Raw genomic sequence first — 17,270 nt, 5'->3', positions numbered from 1 at the left:
TATATTTAAGCACTACTGGAATACATTTTTCAACAAGTACAAGTGAAACTCAAAAAATTAGAATATCGTGCAAAAGTTCATTTATTTCACTAATGCAACTTAAAAGGTGAAACTAATATATGAGATAGACTCATTACATGCAAAGCAAGATAGTTCAAGCTGTGATTTGTCAGAATTGTGGTGATTAGGGCTTACAGCTCATGAAAACCCCAAATCCACAATCTCAGAAAATTAGAATATTGTGAAAAGGTGCAATATTCTAGGCTCAAAGTGTCCCACTCTAATCAGCTAATTAAGCCATATCACCTACAAAGGGTTCCTGAGCCTTTAAATGGTCTCTCAGTCTGGTTCAGTAGGAATCACAATCATGGGAAAGACTGCTGACCTGACAGTTGTGCAGAAAACCATCACTGACACCCTCCATAAGGAGGGAAAGTCTCAAAAGGTAATTGCAAAAGAAGTTGGATGTTCCCAAAGTTCTGTATCAAAGCTCATTAATAGAAAGTTATGTGGAAGGGAAAAGTGTGGAAGAAAAAGGTGCACAAGCAGTAGGGATGACCGCAGCCTGGAGAGGATTGTCAGGAAAAGGCCATTCAAAAGTGTTGGGGACTTTCACAAGGAGTGGACTGAGGCTGGAGTCGTGCTTTGCATGTAATGAGTCGATCTCATATATTAGTTTCACCTTTAAAGTTGCATTAGTGAAATAAATTAACTTTTGCACGATATTCTAATTTTTCGAGTTTCACCTGTAATCAACACAAGTTATATATTTTTTTCCACCAGACCCAGCAGATTAAAATTATACCATTATAATATGTTTATATTGTGACTAGGGATGGGCAAATATGCCTAAATGGAAATTCGTATGGTAGAACAAATATTCCTTTGGTTATTCGAAAATCGAATGTATATTTTGATTTTTTTTATGTTATTTTAAAATTCGAATGTTATTTTTCGCATTCGAATGTTATCTTTTGAATTCGAATGTTCATAATAGTTCAAATATAGACATTCGAATTTTGAATGTGTATATTCAATATATTATGAACATTTAAATTCAAACTGGATTTGCATTATTTTGAATTAGCTTTTTAAGATTTTATTTTTGGAAAATAAACATGCAATTAGAATATTCAAATGAATATTACCACATGTTAATTAAAATTTGAATACCTATATTCGAAATTAGAATGTTAGAATGTTTGATAAACAATTGAAATTAGATTAGAACAGACAAATGTATAAACATTTGTTTTAAATTTCGAATGTTACAAAATATCCCATCCCTAATTGTGACATGGGGCTTTAAAACAAGTGGTCATCACCCACACTACACAATGTGTTTGTTTATATAAATATATTTATATGTATATTTGCATGTATATATGTGTATTTGTATGTATTTGCACACACGCATACATATACATACACATGTACAGTTGTATGCAAAAGTTTAGGCACCCCTGACAATTTCCATGATTTTCATTTATAAATAATTGGGTGTTTGGATCAGCAATTTCATTTTGATCTATCAAATAACTGAAGGACACAGTAATATTTCAGTAGTGAAATGAGGTTTATTGGATTAACAGAAAATGTGCAATATGCATCAAAACAAAATTAGATAGGTGCATACATTTTGGCACCCATGTCATTTTGTTGATTTGAATAACTGTAACTACCTAGCACTGATTAATTTTGGATCTTGTAATACGAACGCAACCCGGCAAGAGCAAAAATTAATACACAAGTGGAGTTTTTGCTTACATAAAAAAAAAAAAACTGCGCCACTTGTAATCTAGCCCATTGTGTTTGAATACTGGTGCATGGGCCCTCACAGGATATGTGTGTATGCTGCAGAAAAGCAATAACAATTTTTAATAGAGACATTTTTGCTAACGGAAGTATATTGCAAAAATGCTTCCATTTTAAATTGCAATGCACATTTCATTTTTACTTTTCTATCCCTTTAAATAAACGTTTCCTTACCATTTTCATTTTTGCTATGCTTAAAGGGACAGTCAAATCAAAATTAAACTTTCATGATTCAGATAGAGCATGAGATTTTAAACAACTTTCTAATTTCCTTTTATACAGTAATCAAATTTGTTTTGTTTCTTTGGTATTCATTGTTGAAAGCTAAACCTAGGTAGGCTCATAAACTGATTTTTAAGCCGTTGAAGCTGCCTCTTATCTCATTGCATTTTGACAGTTTTTCACAGATAGACAGTGCTAGTTAATGTGTGTCATATAGATAATGTAGTTCTCACACCCTTGGAGTTATTTATGAGTCAGCACCTATAGGCTAAAATGCAAGTCTGTTAACAGAACTGGGATAAGGGGGCAGTCTGCAGAGGCTTACATACAAGGTAATCACAGTGGTAAATAGTGTATTAAAATAACAGTGCTTGTTATGTAAAACTGAGGAATGGGTAATAAAGGGATTATCTATCTTTTTTAAACAATAAAATTTAAATTAAATAATTTAGCATAACTGAAATGTTATCATTTGTTTTGCTAGCCTGCTTGATTTTGTTGTGTAAGATAAATGAATATTAGAAGATTTAAATAATGCAAGTTATATAATTAATTATGACAATTAAAAAATGTGTTTATATCCTTATTTAGGAACAATCTGGAGTTTACAACTCCTGAATGACATGGTATTTACTGTTCACAATAAACCACAGCCAAACTATGTACCTATTCTAGAAATTGGATCTCCACAAAATTTTGAGGTAGGTATGAGAGTATATGTTTTTCACAGACTGCATACATTATAAAGTTGTGATTATTCTCTAATAAGATGAGATAAAGGGGGATATATTTATCAAAGCGTCAATCTCGGTGCATTCGCCGGTGTAAATACGCTCGCAAGACATCGCCACACATTTCTTACGCGGATCCACATACGATGCCCTTATTTATAAAAAAAAATGTCAAAAACATGCGCGTCAAGTACGGCGCGATGAGCATCGGACTGTTGTTAACTAACAGTCTTCGATGTTGCAGTTATTCAGGTTTTTCCCAAATTTATTTATACCATTTTATTACTGTTCATGAACAAGCACATTTCTCTAAAGCTAATCTTTTATTTTTCATCTGTTAATGTCCAAGAAATAGCTAGATTTATATCTCAACAAATGTGTGTGTTATGTCATAAATCTTTTGCAAACATATTTACATGTCCCTAAATTCCTTTTTTTTGTTCTAAACAATGTTGTCTGTCATATCTCTGTGCTTATTTATATCACTATATGTATAGAGTGTAAATTTATTATTATTCTGAGCAGGAATAATTGTGAATATAACGTCATCAGGGTATCATATGTATTTATTTGCACTCAATGGATATTTTAAGAGCTGGTTTAGTTTTCTCTCTGTACCTGTGTAACCCCTCCTGATTACAATCTAGTTTTAAAAACCACCCATACAAAGGTGTTATAAAATGGGCTGGCATATAAGATGCCATTTCTTACTGAAAAATAAATTCAAGAGAAGGATGAAATACACTGAAAATAGTATGAGAGTAAAGAGGTGATTTTAATTTCTGCTGTATCTGAATCATAGCAGTTTAATGTTAGATGGGCTATCCCTTTGAGCTATCAGCTTAAAGGGACAGTCTACACCAGAAGTTTTATTGATAGATAATCCCTTTATTACCCATTCCCCAGTTTTGCATAACCAACTTGTTTATATTAATATATGTTTTACCTCTATGATTATGTATCTAAGCCTCTGCAGACTACCCCCTTATCTCAGTGCTTTTGACAGACATGCAGTTTAGCCAACCAGAGCATACTCCTAAATAACTTCACGGGTGTGAACACAATGTTATCTATATGGCACACATGAACTAGTACTATCTAACTGTGAAAAATTCTCTGAGCTAAGAGACGATTTTCAACAGTTTAGAAATCAGTTTGAGCCTAATTCGGTTTAGCTTTTCAAAAATACCACCAAGGGAATAAAGCACATTTAAAGGGACAGTCTACACCAGAAATGTTATTGTTTAAAAAGATAGATAATCCTTTTATTACCCATTCCCCAGTTTTGCATAATCAACGTGTTTATATTAATATAATTTTTACCTCTGTGATTACCTTGTATCTAAGCCTCTGCAGACTGCCCACTTATCTCAGTGCTTTTGACAGACATGCAGTTTAGCCATTCAGTACAGACTCCTAAATAACTCCACAGGAGTGAGCACAATGTTATCTATATGACACACATGAACTAGTACTGTCTAACTGTGAAAAACTTTCAAAAAGGCTCTGATCTAGGAGGCGGTTTTCAACGGTTTAGAAACCAGTTTGAGACTACCTAGGTTTAGCTTTTCAGAAATACCACCAAGGGAACTAAAGCAAATTTGATGATAAAAGTAAATTGGAAAGTTGTTTAAAATGTCATGCCCTATCTGAATCATTAAAGTTTAATTTTGACTAGACTGTCCCTTTAATGATAAAGTTAATTGGAAAGTTGTTTAACATTGCATGCCCTATCTGAACCATGAAAGTTTAATTTTGACTAGACTGTCCCTTTAAGATTATATTGAATCAAACATCAATTCGAATTTTAAAATCATTGTCTAAAATATTACACTGTGTGTCCTAATTTCAGTATCAATGTTTATCTTTAATACTAATTTCACACATAGATACATTCAAAGTATAATACACAATGTAACAAATGGCACTTACAAGTTCTGATGAGTGATCAATGACACAAGTATCGAGCAATTTGATTAGTTAGTGATAGTTTAAAATGTATATTTGAATAAGATTGGCTGATGTCATAAATCATGTGATTATGCATATTCCAATCAAAAGTGGTTGAAAAATTCACTAGTGTGTGAGTTGTTTAGAAGTTGGTGTCATAATTGGTGTGAAAAGTGTTGCATCAAATTTGGTGCGAAGTAGAGAGTGGGACTTATATTACATGGCTTAAACATGGTGCAAATAGATTTTTCCAAAAAATAAAAAGGAAGTTAGCTATATTATGTTGTGTATTTATTTCATTTTTATCTCTATATCTATTAGTGCAATAAGTTTGGGGCAAAACTTTGCACCAAATTTGTAGAAATAATATTGTCCCCTTGCTTTGTAATGAGAGTTGTAATGTAAGTTGTAATATAATCCATAAGTAGTAATGTATTTTTCATTTTTATCCCTATATCTATTAGTGCACCAAATGTGAAGCAATAATATTGTCTGATTTAGAAAGGGTATACAATTTTAATAACATTTCTAATTTACTTTTATTATGTAATATACTTCATTCTCTTGCAGCATCGAACATAAGCTTTCTGTGTTTTCAGACTCCCATTGATTTCTATGGCATCCGCGGCCTCAAGGGTGGCGGATTGAAAACTAGGTATGCTGCGTCGGTATAGACGAGAGTGTACCTGTTAAATGTTTGATAAATTGGGAAAATGGTCAAATAGATTTGAATGTGAATTTGAAACATCTGTAATGGCGCAAGCATCGATCTGCGTCGGATTGAGATCGCGAGAACGTATATTACGTCAGAAATTTCAACATTTGACGATCTTGACGCTTTGATAACTACGGCGGATCAATCTCGCGACAAATACGACGCAGGATTCAAGCGTATTTTCAGTTGACGCTTTGATAAATATCCCCCATAGTCAACAGTCAACCAACACACCAAAGCAATTTCCCCAATTCCAACACAAAAGTGTGCAGTGTCAAGAATTTTATTCAGCTCAATTAATTTTTGGCTGCCTTCTTTATGGTATTGAATTACATTATAAGTGCTGCTGTTTGCGCTTGTTAAGCCACAATAAGGGCCAGATTACAAGTGAATCATTATTTAACTTTCCTACTCAAGCATTAACTGCGCTAGAAGTAAGCTTTTTGCGAGCGCCGGGATGCGCCCGTATTACAAGTTGAAAGTAGAAAGAGTTTTTGCTCTCTCGCTAACCAGGCGCACATAAAAAGCCGTACTTACAATATAACACACGCAATAACGTATTCCCCATAGAAGTAAATGGAGCAAAAAAGTGGAAAAAACACCCTACTAGCATGCAAACTTGACCGCATATTCTCAAGTGCGCTAACATAATACATAATTCTACATATATCTGATGTTATTTTGGTACACTATATATCTATACCTATTTACATACATGGTTATATATAGTTATAGATATATACGGATATATATATTTAGGAATATCTATTTAACATACATAGAACAAATTCTGCTAGGTGCAGAACATTGGAATGTAAAATATATACATTAAATACACACTATAACACTTTATTAAATATGAATATTCCATAAATATGATTTCACATGTTTTCATCTACTTAACTGCAAAGGGCTCCAATGCACTTATGTATATAATATGTATTTATGTGTTTATATGTGTATATGTCTGTAAATCTGTAAATACATAAATACACATATAAATACATAAATACATATATAAATACATAAATACATATGTATACACATATTATATATATATATATATATATATATATATATATATATATATATATATATATACATATTTAGACTTGTGTATGTATCTCTATGTTAAAGCCCTTTGTAGCCTTTTTTTTTCTAACACCCGAGACCTCATATTTTGAGCCATTATAACCTTTTTGTGCAATATTTTTTTTAATACTTTTTATCAGTGTTATTATGAGTGTAACTGTACTTTGTCATGCATTTTTGATGTGTTGTGTGACACTTTTATGTTTTGCGCACTAACCAAACGCGCGTTAACTTTAATTGCGCTCAAACGATTGCGTTTACTTTCAACTTGTTATACAAGCGGAATAACACGACACACGCAAACAGCCGTAACAAACCCCTTATCGCTCGCGCGTAACTGTTAATGTGCCACTCTTAATCTGGCCCTAATTAAGCTGATTTATTCTTAATGGGACATTAAAGACAACTTACATGATTAATACAGAGCATGGAATTTTAACCAACTTTCCAATTTACTTTTATTATAATATTTGCTCCGTTTTATTGGTATCCATTGCTGCTCCTGAGTATGCTCTTTAACAAAGGATATCAACAGACTGAAGCAAATTTGATAATAGAAGTAAATTGGAAAGTTGTTTAAAATTGAATGCTCTATCTGAATCATTGGCTTTTAATTAGTCTCTTTAATGTCTCCCATCAATGGGGTTCATAGTAACATTTTTGCAATGTGATTAGCAGCATACAGTGATGCAGAATGTGTAGGAGGACGATAACTCTTGATCATCTTTGTTGTTTGGGTCCCCTTAAAAACACAGTAGATGCTTCCATCTTCTTTAGTCCAGCGTGGTTTCTTGCCATATCTGGCTTGGTCTTCATCTACTTATATTTGGCAAATGTTTTCATGTTGGGTGGATTATGCCCAGTTTTGTTTCTATCTGTAGGTCTGCCTTGATGACTGAATTTGTCTTGTCTTACCTTCTATTTTAGCTTGCAAGAAAAAAAAACTCTGATACTGTTACTGTTATAGGCTGAATGACATTACATTGTTAGTCACAGAAACATCTAATTGAATGGACCTTCTTTCTAATAATGGACTTAATATCTGACTCTATTGCTATGCTTCTTAGAAGTCATTTTATAGTTTGACATTGCAGTTATATGTCTCAAAGTAAAGAAAGCACCACTTTAAACTGTTTTAATTCAGGCATTGCCACTTTCCATACATAAAAGTCAATGAATAAGTCCAGTCAGAAAAAAATGTTTTTATCATTTATCCATCTAGGTTCAAATTAAAAATAGCAATATTTCAGACCCACTATAGACCCTGAACCATGCTTCATATTTCTCAACCCACAAGTGGGCATTATTTGGATGTACTAACCCATTCCATGCTGAAACCTTTGGATCAGAAGCTTATTACTTTTTTTGAGGATTTGTTGCCAGTTTTCTCCTAAGTAATTATTCTGTCAATTGGGGTAATATTGGCTCTAACTTGCTCATCATTCTGTAAGTATGAAGAAAATACACGTGTACGGTAAATCTTATGCTATTAAACTGCCACATATTGCAAACTAATCCTTTGTGTATAAGATGGACAATGGAACACATTTCAGAGTAAGGGAAGTGTACCGACCTGTCTGTCATAAAAGCTGACAACTACATTGGAACCCCCCAACAGCTTTTGCCCCTCTGTCTGATTCAGATTATTATAGGAACACAGAGATAGTTTTGTATCTTTATGGGATGCACTTCAAGTCCACAGTAGTTTTGTTATTATGCTCCTGCCTGGTATACTTTTGTCTCTGTGAAGTGATTCTGTTTACCATCAACTGTGGTATACATAGGAGCAAAAGAAGCTTGTTCTCTGTGTAAAGGCACATCCATACACTTTCTGTACAAAAGAACCCTATTTTGTGGGGGAGTAGGTCACACAGAGCAGCCAACATGGCGTAGATAAAACCAAGGACCCAGCAGCCCTTGTAGCAACACCCTTTCTGATTGCAGAAACAGATTGGTCCCATAGATGTGTGGGCCCAATCTCTGTTGTGACCTCTGACCTGAACGTAGCCCAATATTGGCCTTGACAGTGCAAAGCTTAAAGCAAACATGTAGGTTCAGAACAGTAAACATTGCTTAAATGTTTTAGCAGTGATGGATTAGCATTAGTCTAGTGGTGGTTCTCAGCAATGGGTGGGTTAAGATTACTACAGGAAATTAGACAGTGGGGGTAATGTTAGTAACTGGTGTCAAGATTCCTATATGTTAAAGTAACCTTAATTGTGATTTATTTCAGTGTTGGGGGAGGTAACAACTTTTCTCAGTACTCTGTTGTAGAAAATCCAGATCATAGAGTTTCACTAACCTTTTTGGGATTCTTAAGTTGCATTGCCCTACTTTATTAATATATGTTAAAAGACTATATCACTAGAATATATAATAAAATAAAAAAATCACCCAAAAACACTGAGTTGGTGAGCTAACAGCCAAGTGGTGCCCCTAGTATTCCTGGCCAATAACCAGATACCTTTTTATCAGTTAGGCACCCCCAACCACCCACCACAGCTCAGTCATATTACAAAAGAAAACTAAGGACTAAAAGTCGCTGACACAGTTAGCTGTCGTACACAGGACTCCCAGTATTCCTGACAGATAGCAGTATACATTGGCATCAGTCAGGGGCACTGTATACAAGCTAATCTTAGTCGGCAAAAAAAAGGAAGAACATAGCAAAAGCAAATATATATATATATATATATATATAGAGCGACGCGTTTCGGCCCATAATCTTCGTATGATACATGCTAACCAAATTGGAAGAATGAGAATTTTGGAATGCAGGAAAATGTATGAAAACTCCTAATATTCTTTGATACAGTGATTTATTTTTGTCTTTGCAGGATATAAACAAAATGCCTTCGCCAAGAGTTATAGGAACACATGTGCAAATGGACAGTATTCCAAAGTCTATTTTTAAAAATGGAGCTAAGGTAATAAGTAATATTAATTTAGTCTTTAGTTTTATTTATTTAAGTTTTTTATGTTATTTTTATTTTTCTCTGTTTTTGACTTCTAGGAACATGTATTTCTTAAACACGTATGCATTAATTCATATAGATGAAGAAGAAAGCTTTCATAAATTAAGTATTTTTAAACTAATGGGGGTATAAATGAGAAAAAAAAGTACTCAATCAGTGTAGTAAAATAAATAACAATCTTTATTAGCCATAAGATATTGCGCTTGATTATCTAAAGCAGGGGTGCCTAATAGGTAGATCGGGATCTACCAGTAGATCCCGAAGGAGCTGCTGTTAGATCGCCCTTCAGTGTGATCAAAATGAATTGGTCAAGTTACGCAATCTCAACACTGGGGCGTGAGTAGAGTATGGTAACTATGGATACCCCTTTATCTACCGCAGTGTGTGAAGGTGCAGCAGTCTGATGGTTGGATACAAAAAGTGCTGCAGGATTGGATCTTGAGAGACATCGGTGCAGTCTCACCAAGTGCAATGAGGTTTAGCATATTGCCTTAGAAATCTGGATTTCATGAATGTGAAATATAACAAAGAACGAAAGGTTGCTCATAGGACAGAAGTGCCAATGTAGACACAGGTCTCTGCTACCTCTTCAAGTCATCTAAACATAATATAATGTCCATAGCACCAAATTTATATAAAATTTCTCCTTTATTAGGATATCTTAAAAAATAATCATGCAATGTTTTGGATGCAAACACCCTTAAAGGGATAGTCTTGTCAACATTAAACTTTCATGATTCAGATAGAGCATGCAAATTTAAGCAACTTTCTAACTTACTCCTATTATCAATTTTTCTTTGTTCTTTTGATATCTTTATTTGAATGTAAGCTTAAAAAGCCGGCCCATTTTTTGTTCAGCACCTGGGTAGCGCCTGCTGATTGGTGGCATTTAGAGACACTAATTAGAAAGTGCTACCCAGGTGCTGAACCAAAAATGGGCCAGCTCCTATGCTTACAATCTTGCTTTTTCAAATAAAGATATAAAGAGAACGAAGAAAAATTGATAATAGGAGTTAATTAGAAAGTTGCTTAAAATTGCATGCTCTATCTGAATCATGAAAGTTTACTTTTGACTAGACTATCCCTTTAATCATTTGGCAGATATCCAGTATACAGTACACCTTGAGAAAGGCCCAGGTGTGGGCTGAAACGTCGGATGTAACTCACTACAATAAAAGTTAAATTGTATTATGACTAAGCTGAGTCTTCATGAATTGAATATTTAAATAATACAGCAGGACTTGGCAGATATGACCTTTTGGAGTGCCTAATCAATTTGGAACATATACATATATATACACACATATATTACAGTGCTCCTTTAAATAGAGGAATTTAAGAATAGTCAAGTATCAGCCAAGACTAAAGACAGAAAATGATGCCTGAACTGTATTGGGGATTTCAGGAATTAGAGTTGAGCAATATATTTGCTATGTAGTAGTTTAGATATAGCTTTGTTTACTTATAAATGGCAGACATCCTAACTGAGATGATAGATAGGCGGTTGGTACAAGCCAGAAGTGTTATCAGGCACAGAGCCTAATTTTAATTCCAAAACAGATTAACAGGTTGCAAGAGAAGACGCATAGAAAAAAAATACCAAAAACTGAGGTTAATGCAATATGCAAGTACAGTAATTATTTTTAAAACATATTCGGAAATAATATTTTTTCATATCACTTTAAATGAATCATGATTTGTTTTATGGTAACTTTTAGAAAAAAATTCTCTCTCTTTACAGATATTAGTGCTTCTTCGGAATCCAAAAGACACAGCTGTATCTTGTTTCCATTTTTATAAATCTAATCCAATGCTGCCAACTATCGATTCCTGGGATGATTTCTTCCCATATTTTTTGAGTGGCAAAGGTAAGATGCCATCACTTTTGTTACTTAAAGGGACATAAAACTCAGAATGTAATTCCTTTATAACATTACATGGTTTAAAAAAAAACACACACAACAAAACTGACAATAAAATGCAGGTTTATTGTTTGTTTTTATAGCTGCTTTTCTGTAATTTAACTTAAACGTTATCAACTTAATTTAAGAGTTACTTTAACCTGCTCCAGAATATTAAACATATGTTCATTCAGCTCTTTTTTTTGTATTTGAAATTGCTGTTTTTGCTCATTGAAGCCTTCACCCATTGTTCTCAAGGGCATGTCCATTTAAATGAATTGAGCCTGCAGGAAGAGCATTCTTTTTCATATTATATCTCTATGAAATGGTTAGGTTGCAGTTTTAATGAACAAAATCAGATTTCTCCCACTACCCACTGTTGATTTCTGCTGCTGACTATTGTTTACATGTATATTTTCAGTATAGGTGTTGGTTTTAACAGGAAAAACCATTTATATCAATTGACAAAATAAAGCTAAAGGAGCCATTTGCAAACTGTTTAATACACGTCACTAGGGAAAACATATCATTGGGATGTGGAGAAAGGTTTAAAGTACATTTTGCAAAATCTAAAATTGTGACCCTGCAACCATCGGCATATTTATGTTTAGTGCTGCCCTAGGCTCTGATAAATCTGCTTCATCCCAAACCCTCTGAATCTACCCATTTTAGCTTATATTTGTGTCTGGTATGTATAAGTTCATTATTCACTCATTCCTGCCAGACAGACATCAAACAGTGTAACAGTGATTATTCCTTTTTGTAAACAAACTTTAGACCCATTTTAAACATTTCTATCTCCTTGGAGAAAATGGGAGCTGCAAGGCATTTTGCTGTTCCATAAAATCTGCTGCCACCCCTAAAATCCTGCTACCCCATATACGCCCCTGCCTGCAACATCCTACATAGTGATTGGTTGATCAGTGCAGAGTAGTTGTACATGTAGGTGCTTATGTTTTCCTAACTGGTTGTGGAAATGATAAACTGCCCTGAACATTTCCTGCTATCTTTTCTTTGAGTGACCCTGTGTTGTATAAGGTTAAAATATAACAAATTACAGACCTTCCCATCTACTAAAAGTACAGTATGCTATTGACTTATTTTTCAGAATAATGCTTAAAGGGGCACTGAACCCAAATTTTTTCTTTCGGGATTCAGATAGAGCATGCAATTTTAAGCAACTTTCTAATTTACTCCTATTATCAAATTTTCTTCGTTCTCTTGCTATCTGTATTTGAAAAAGAATGCATCTAAGCTTTTTTTTATTAGTTCAGAACTCTGGACAGCACTTTTTTATTGGTGGATGAATTTATCCACCAATCAGTAAGAACAACCCAGGTTGTTCACCAAAAATGGGTTGGCATCTAAACTTACATTTTTGCATTTCAAATAAAGATACCAAGAGAATAAAGAAAATTTGATAATAGGAGAAAATTAGAAAGTTGCTTAAAATTTCATGCTCCATCTGAATCACGAAAGAAAAAAATTGGGTTCATTGTCCCTTTAATTATAATGTGACAGATTCAGCAACATGTCATTTGTTTTTAGTGCAATGCTAAAATTAACTCAAAGCTCCTAACTCTCCCACATACACAGGATTGTCATGGTCTGGGAGCTCTGCCTCACTGTCACTCTTTTAGCTTTATTATAAATGTCCTGATACAACCAGCAACCTCTTGGGAAAAACCCCTGGACCCCCATGACTCTCAATAAAGAACACCCAACTCACCTATAATATGCCTTTACCCTGGTCACAACTCACACATTATTCTGTTCCATCCAACAGGACTCTGCCCACTGAATACCTATAACTATATCCACATGCCTGCATGTCTCAGCCTAAGCCTCCCAGTCCTGAAATGGATCACAAGATATGTAGGGAGTAACACTGGGGAAATATTAAAGGGCTATACTCTCTCGCTTTTTTTTATTGAAATGCCTTTCTTTTAACTGAATACTTTCCATAAAGCTATATTTCTCCTTCAAGCTGAAGAAGAACTCCAACACTCACATTTTACAGGTTACAAATGACTATTTTCATATAAATATTGGGAATGAGCAAATGATGGAATTTTGAGTTGTACTAAATTGAAACATCAATGTTTTCTTTAACATTTATTTTGCCATTCAAATGTTGCTATAGAATGAATGTTAAAGGGATATAAAAACCCAATTTGTTTCTTTTATGATTTAGATAGAACATGCAGTTTTAAGCAACTTTCTAATTTACTCCTATTATCAATTATTTTTCGTTCTCTTGGTATCTTTATTTGAAAAGTAGTAACAAAAGGTTAGGAGCCGGCCCCTTTTTAGTTCAGCACCTGGGTAGCGCTTGCTGATTGGTGGCTACATTTAGACACTAATCAGCAAATGCTACCCAGGTGCTGAACTGGGACTGGGAACCTTTGATAACATGCTCCTTGCTATGCAATATTCCAATTTGCTAAGATTCAGGTTCTTTAGCTTCACTTCCTTCAACAGCCTTTCCAGCTTCAAGTTTTGTTATTTAATTCACTAAAGCTCATTTGTATCTTTATTCAGTAATTCATCAGCTGCTATTGAAACTTATAAAGCTGGAGAGGCTGGGGAAGTTGGAAAGTCAATCTACCAGTTCTCCACCACTGTTCTAGATGTAAGAATGAGTGTTGGACTGGAAAATGTTGCTTGACACTTGACAGGGGCAGCACTTCAGTGACTGAGTCAATCATTGTCAGACCCACACCAGTCCTCCTGTCCTGTGTCGCAGGCTCCCAGCACCATAAACTCATCATGTTAATCAGTAATGTTAATACTGGGGGGTGTCATTTCATTCTTGAGCCCAGGCAGCATAATATCTTGAGCCGGCTCTGCATGTTCCTGAAATATTCAAATTCACAAACACAAAGGTGATGCTTTATCATAGATATTAATTAGTTGTATTCTGCTTTCAGTGTTCTGGGGATCCTACTTTGACTATGCTGCTGCTTGGAATAAGCGAGCTGATGATAAAAATGTTCTTATAATGATATACGAAGAGATGAAAGAGGTATGTTTCTTTTTTTTTTTATTAAAGGGACATAATACTCATATGCTAAATCACATGAAAGTGATGCAGCATAACTGTTAAAAGCTGACAGGAAAATATCACCTGAGAATCTCTATTTAAAAAAAACGGAAGATATTTTTCCTCACAATTTCCTCAGCTCACCAGAGTAATTGCTGTGTTAAAAGTTATCTTTCAGTTACTGCCCATCTGCAGGTAAAAAAAAGGAAGAAATGAACAGCAGCTAATCAGCATCAGCATTATTGAGTTCATGAACTCTTCTACTGTGATCTCATGAGATTTCACTTAGCTCTCATGAGATTTCATAGTAAACTTCCTTAAACCAAATAGGGAAATAACATGAGTGTGCATGAGGCACACTTCCTTGCAGGTCCCAGGACAGACATACTGATTTGTAGGGATGGGCGAATGTTTCTAAAAATTTGAAATTTAAAACGAATTTTGATACGTTCGTTCGAATCGAATTTCGAATGTTTATATAACATTCTAACATTCTATTTTTGAATTTTCATTTTTGAATTTTTCAATAAAATTCGAAAATATTCGTTCGAATAATAGAATGTTTAGCTATGTATTCATTCAATTTCGAAATGTAATATTCGAATTCGAATGTGACATTCAAATTCAAATGTGACATTCAAATTTGAAATAGTATTTCTAGTCTACAACTGTGTTTAATAAATGTAATATTCAAATTTGAATGCTACATTCGAATTTGAATGTCACATTCAAATTTTAAATAGTATTTCTAGTCTAATACTGTGTTTTAAATGTGATATTCGATTCAAATGTGATATTCGATTCAAATGTGACATTCGAATTCAAAATAATATTTCTAGTCTAATACTTTGTTTTATAAATGTAATATTCGAATTCGAATGTGACATTCGATTCAAATGTGATATTCGATTTGAATGTGACATTCGAAATAGTGTTTCTAGTCTACAATTGTGTTTTATAAATGTAATATTCGAATTTGAATGTGATATTCGAATGTAACATTCGAATTCGAATGTGACATTCGAATTCGAATGTGACATTCGAAAATCGAATTTTTAAGAATATTCATTCTTATCAACATTCTATTATGTAAATCGAATTTCTACAATAACATTCATTCGAATTCGGATATAAACACATTCGCCCATCCCTACTGATTTGCTGCTTAAAGTTTTTTACAATGGGGTGTGAATACTTAGGACATTTTGAGGTAAAATATCCTTTTTTTACATAGAGATGTTCAGGTGAAATTATCTAGTCAGCTTTTTACAGCTATGCTGCATCACTTTCAAGTGTTTCAACATTTGGGTATCATAGCCCTTTAAATCAGCAACTTTTGAACAATGATGCACATATTACTTAAGTGACCCTTGTCTTTACACCTTATTTATTTATGACCAGCATTGCATCACCATTCCCTTGTTTCCAAATACATAAACTTAGAAGCTTGTTTTCCAATAAAAATAGGGCTAGATTACAAGTGGAGCCCTATCGTTTGTGTGTGAGCGATATCGGGTTTTCAAGGCCGTTTCCGCGCAAGTTAAATTCCGCTCATATTACAAGCTGACTAAATGCAAATGTGAGAGCGCAATTACGATTTACACTATAATGCTTATCGCAACCTCAGAGCACTGGTTAACTGTTAAGCGAGACAAAAAAATTGCACAAAACACATCAAAAATACATTTAACAGTACAGTTACACTTATAATAACACTGTCTGATAAAAATGATTAAAAAATATTACATAAAAAAGTTAAGGGCTCAATGATATGAGGTCTCAGGTTAGGAAAACAAAGTCTGCAAAGGGCTTTATACACATCTCTCTCTCTTTTTTCAACAAAGGATACATAGAGAACAAAACAAATTAGATGGTAGAAGTAAACTGGAAAGTTGATTAATATCAAAAGCTTTATCTAAATAATAAAAGAAAGAAATTGGGTATCATGTCCCTTCAAACATAGTGGAAATTGCTGATTGATATAACTTCAAAAAATAGTATAAGGTTCATTGATCTATAGTGTATTATTCAGCTCCAAAACCATTATGTTACCTCAAATACCTCTTCGTTATATGTGCCCTCCGGCAGCATCACTAAAAAGTGCACTTTTTTTTTAAATGACATATCCTCCTCTAGCCAATTATATTGCTTGCCAAATGGCATATTTGCAGAGCTGATGTGCAGTGTCAGTGAATGCGATATACGCTTGTTCACTTGTAAGGGCTGAAATCTCTCTTGTTCCTTACTTCATCAATTACACCATGTGAACAGTGAGAGGCCTATTTAACAAAGGTCTTGCGGACCTGATACGACAGTGCGGATCAGGTCCGCAAGACCTCGCTGAATGCGGAGAGCAATAAGCTCTCCGTATTCAGCATTGCCCCAGCAGCTCACAAGAGCAGCCAATCAGCCGCCAGCAGGGGGTGTCAATCAACCCGATCGTATTCGATCGGGTTGAATTGTGGTGATTCAGCAGGCGGACAGGGTTATGGAGCAGCGGTCTTTAGACCGCTGCTTCATAACTGCTGTTTCTGGCGAGTCTGAAGACTCGCCGGAAACACGGGCCCACAAGCTCCAGACAGAGCTTGATAAATGGGCCTCTGAGTCTCTGGATTCACTGTTTACATGGTTGATGATCTAAGAATGCGCTGCATCTCTAACAGTCTGGAGCGTGAATATCGCATCTTGGTAAATGCATTTATATTTGATGTCAATTACGGACCTTATCTCCACCCACTAGACTTCATTTCTGTGACGTGTGGAGTGAGGGGGAACGTATACGTCATTGAAGTCAAGAATAGGAAATCTAAGAGGGCGGAAAGAAGG

General features: G+C 34.5%; 1 protein-coding gene across 1 annotated transcript in view; it reads left to right on the top strand.

Moving 5' to 3' along the window:
- Positions 1–2,641: 2,641 nt before the first annotated feature.
- Positions 2,642–17,270, top strand: part of LOC128655683 (sulfotransferase 6B1) — a gene marked incomplete at its 5' end in the record, with an annotated part of 43,831 nt that continues 29,202 nt past the window's right edge. The window contains 4 exon segments of the mRNA XM_053709266.1: positions 2,642–2,738; positions 9,363–9,452; positions 11,242–11,368; positions 14,332–14,426. Of these exon segments, the coding sequence (XP_053565241.1) occupies positions 2,642–2,738; positions 9,363–9,452; positions 11,242–11,368; positions 14,332–14,426 (409 nt within the window).

This window comes from Bombina bombina, chromosome 4, assembly GCF_027579735.1.
Source record: "Bombina bombina isolate aBomBom1 chromosome 4, aBomBom1.pri, whole genome shotgun sequence".
Classification (NCBI taxonomy): Eukaryota; Metazoa; Chordata; class Amphibia; order Anura; family Bombinatoridae; genus Bombina; species Bombina bombina.
This window is presented reverse-complemented; position numbering and strand designations above follow the sequence as displayed.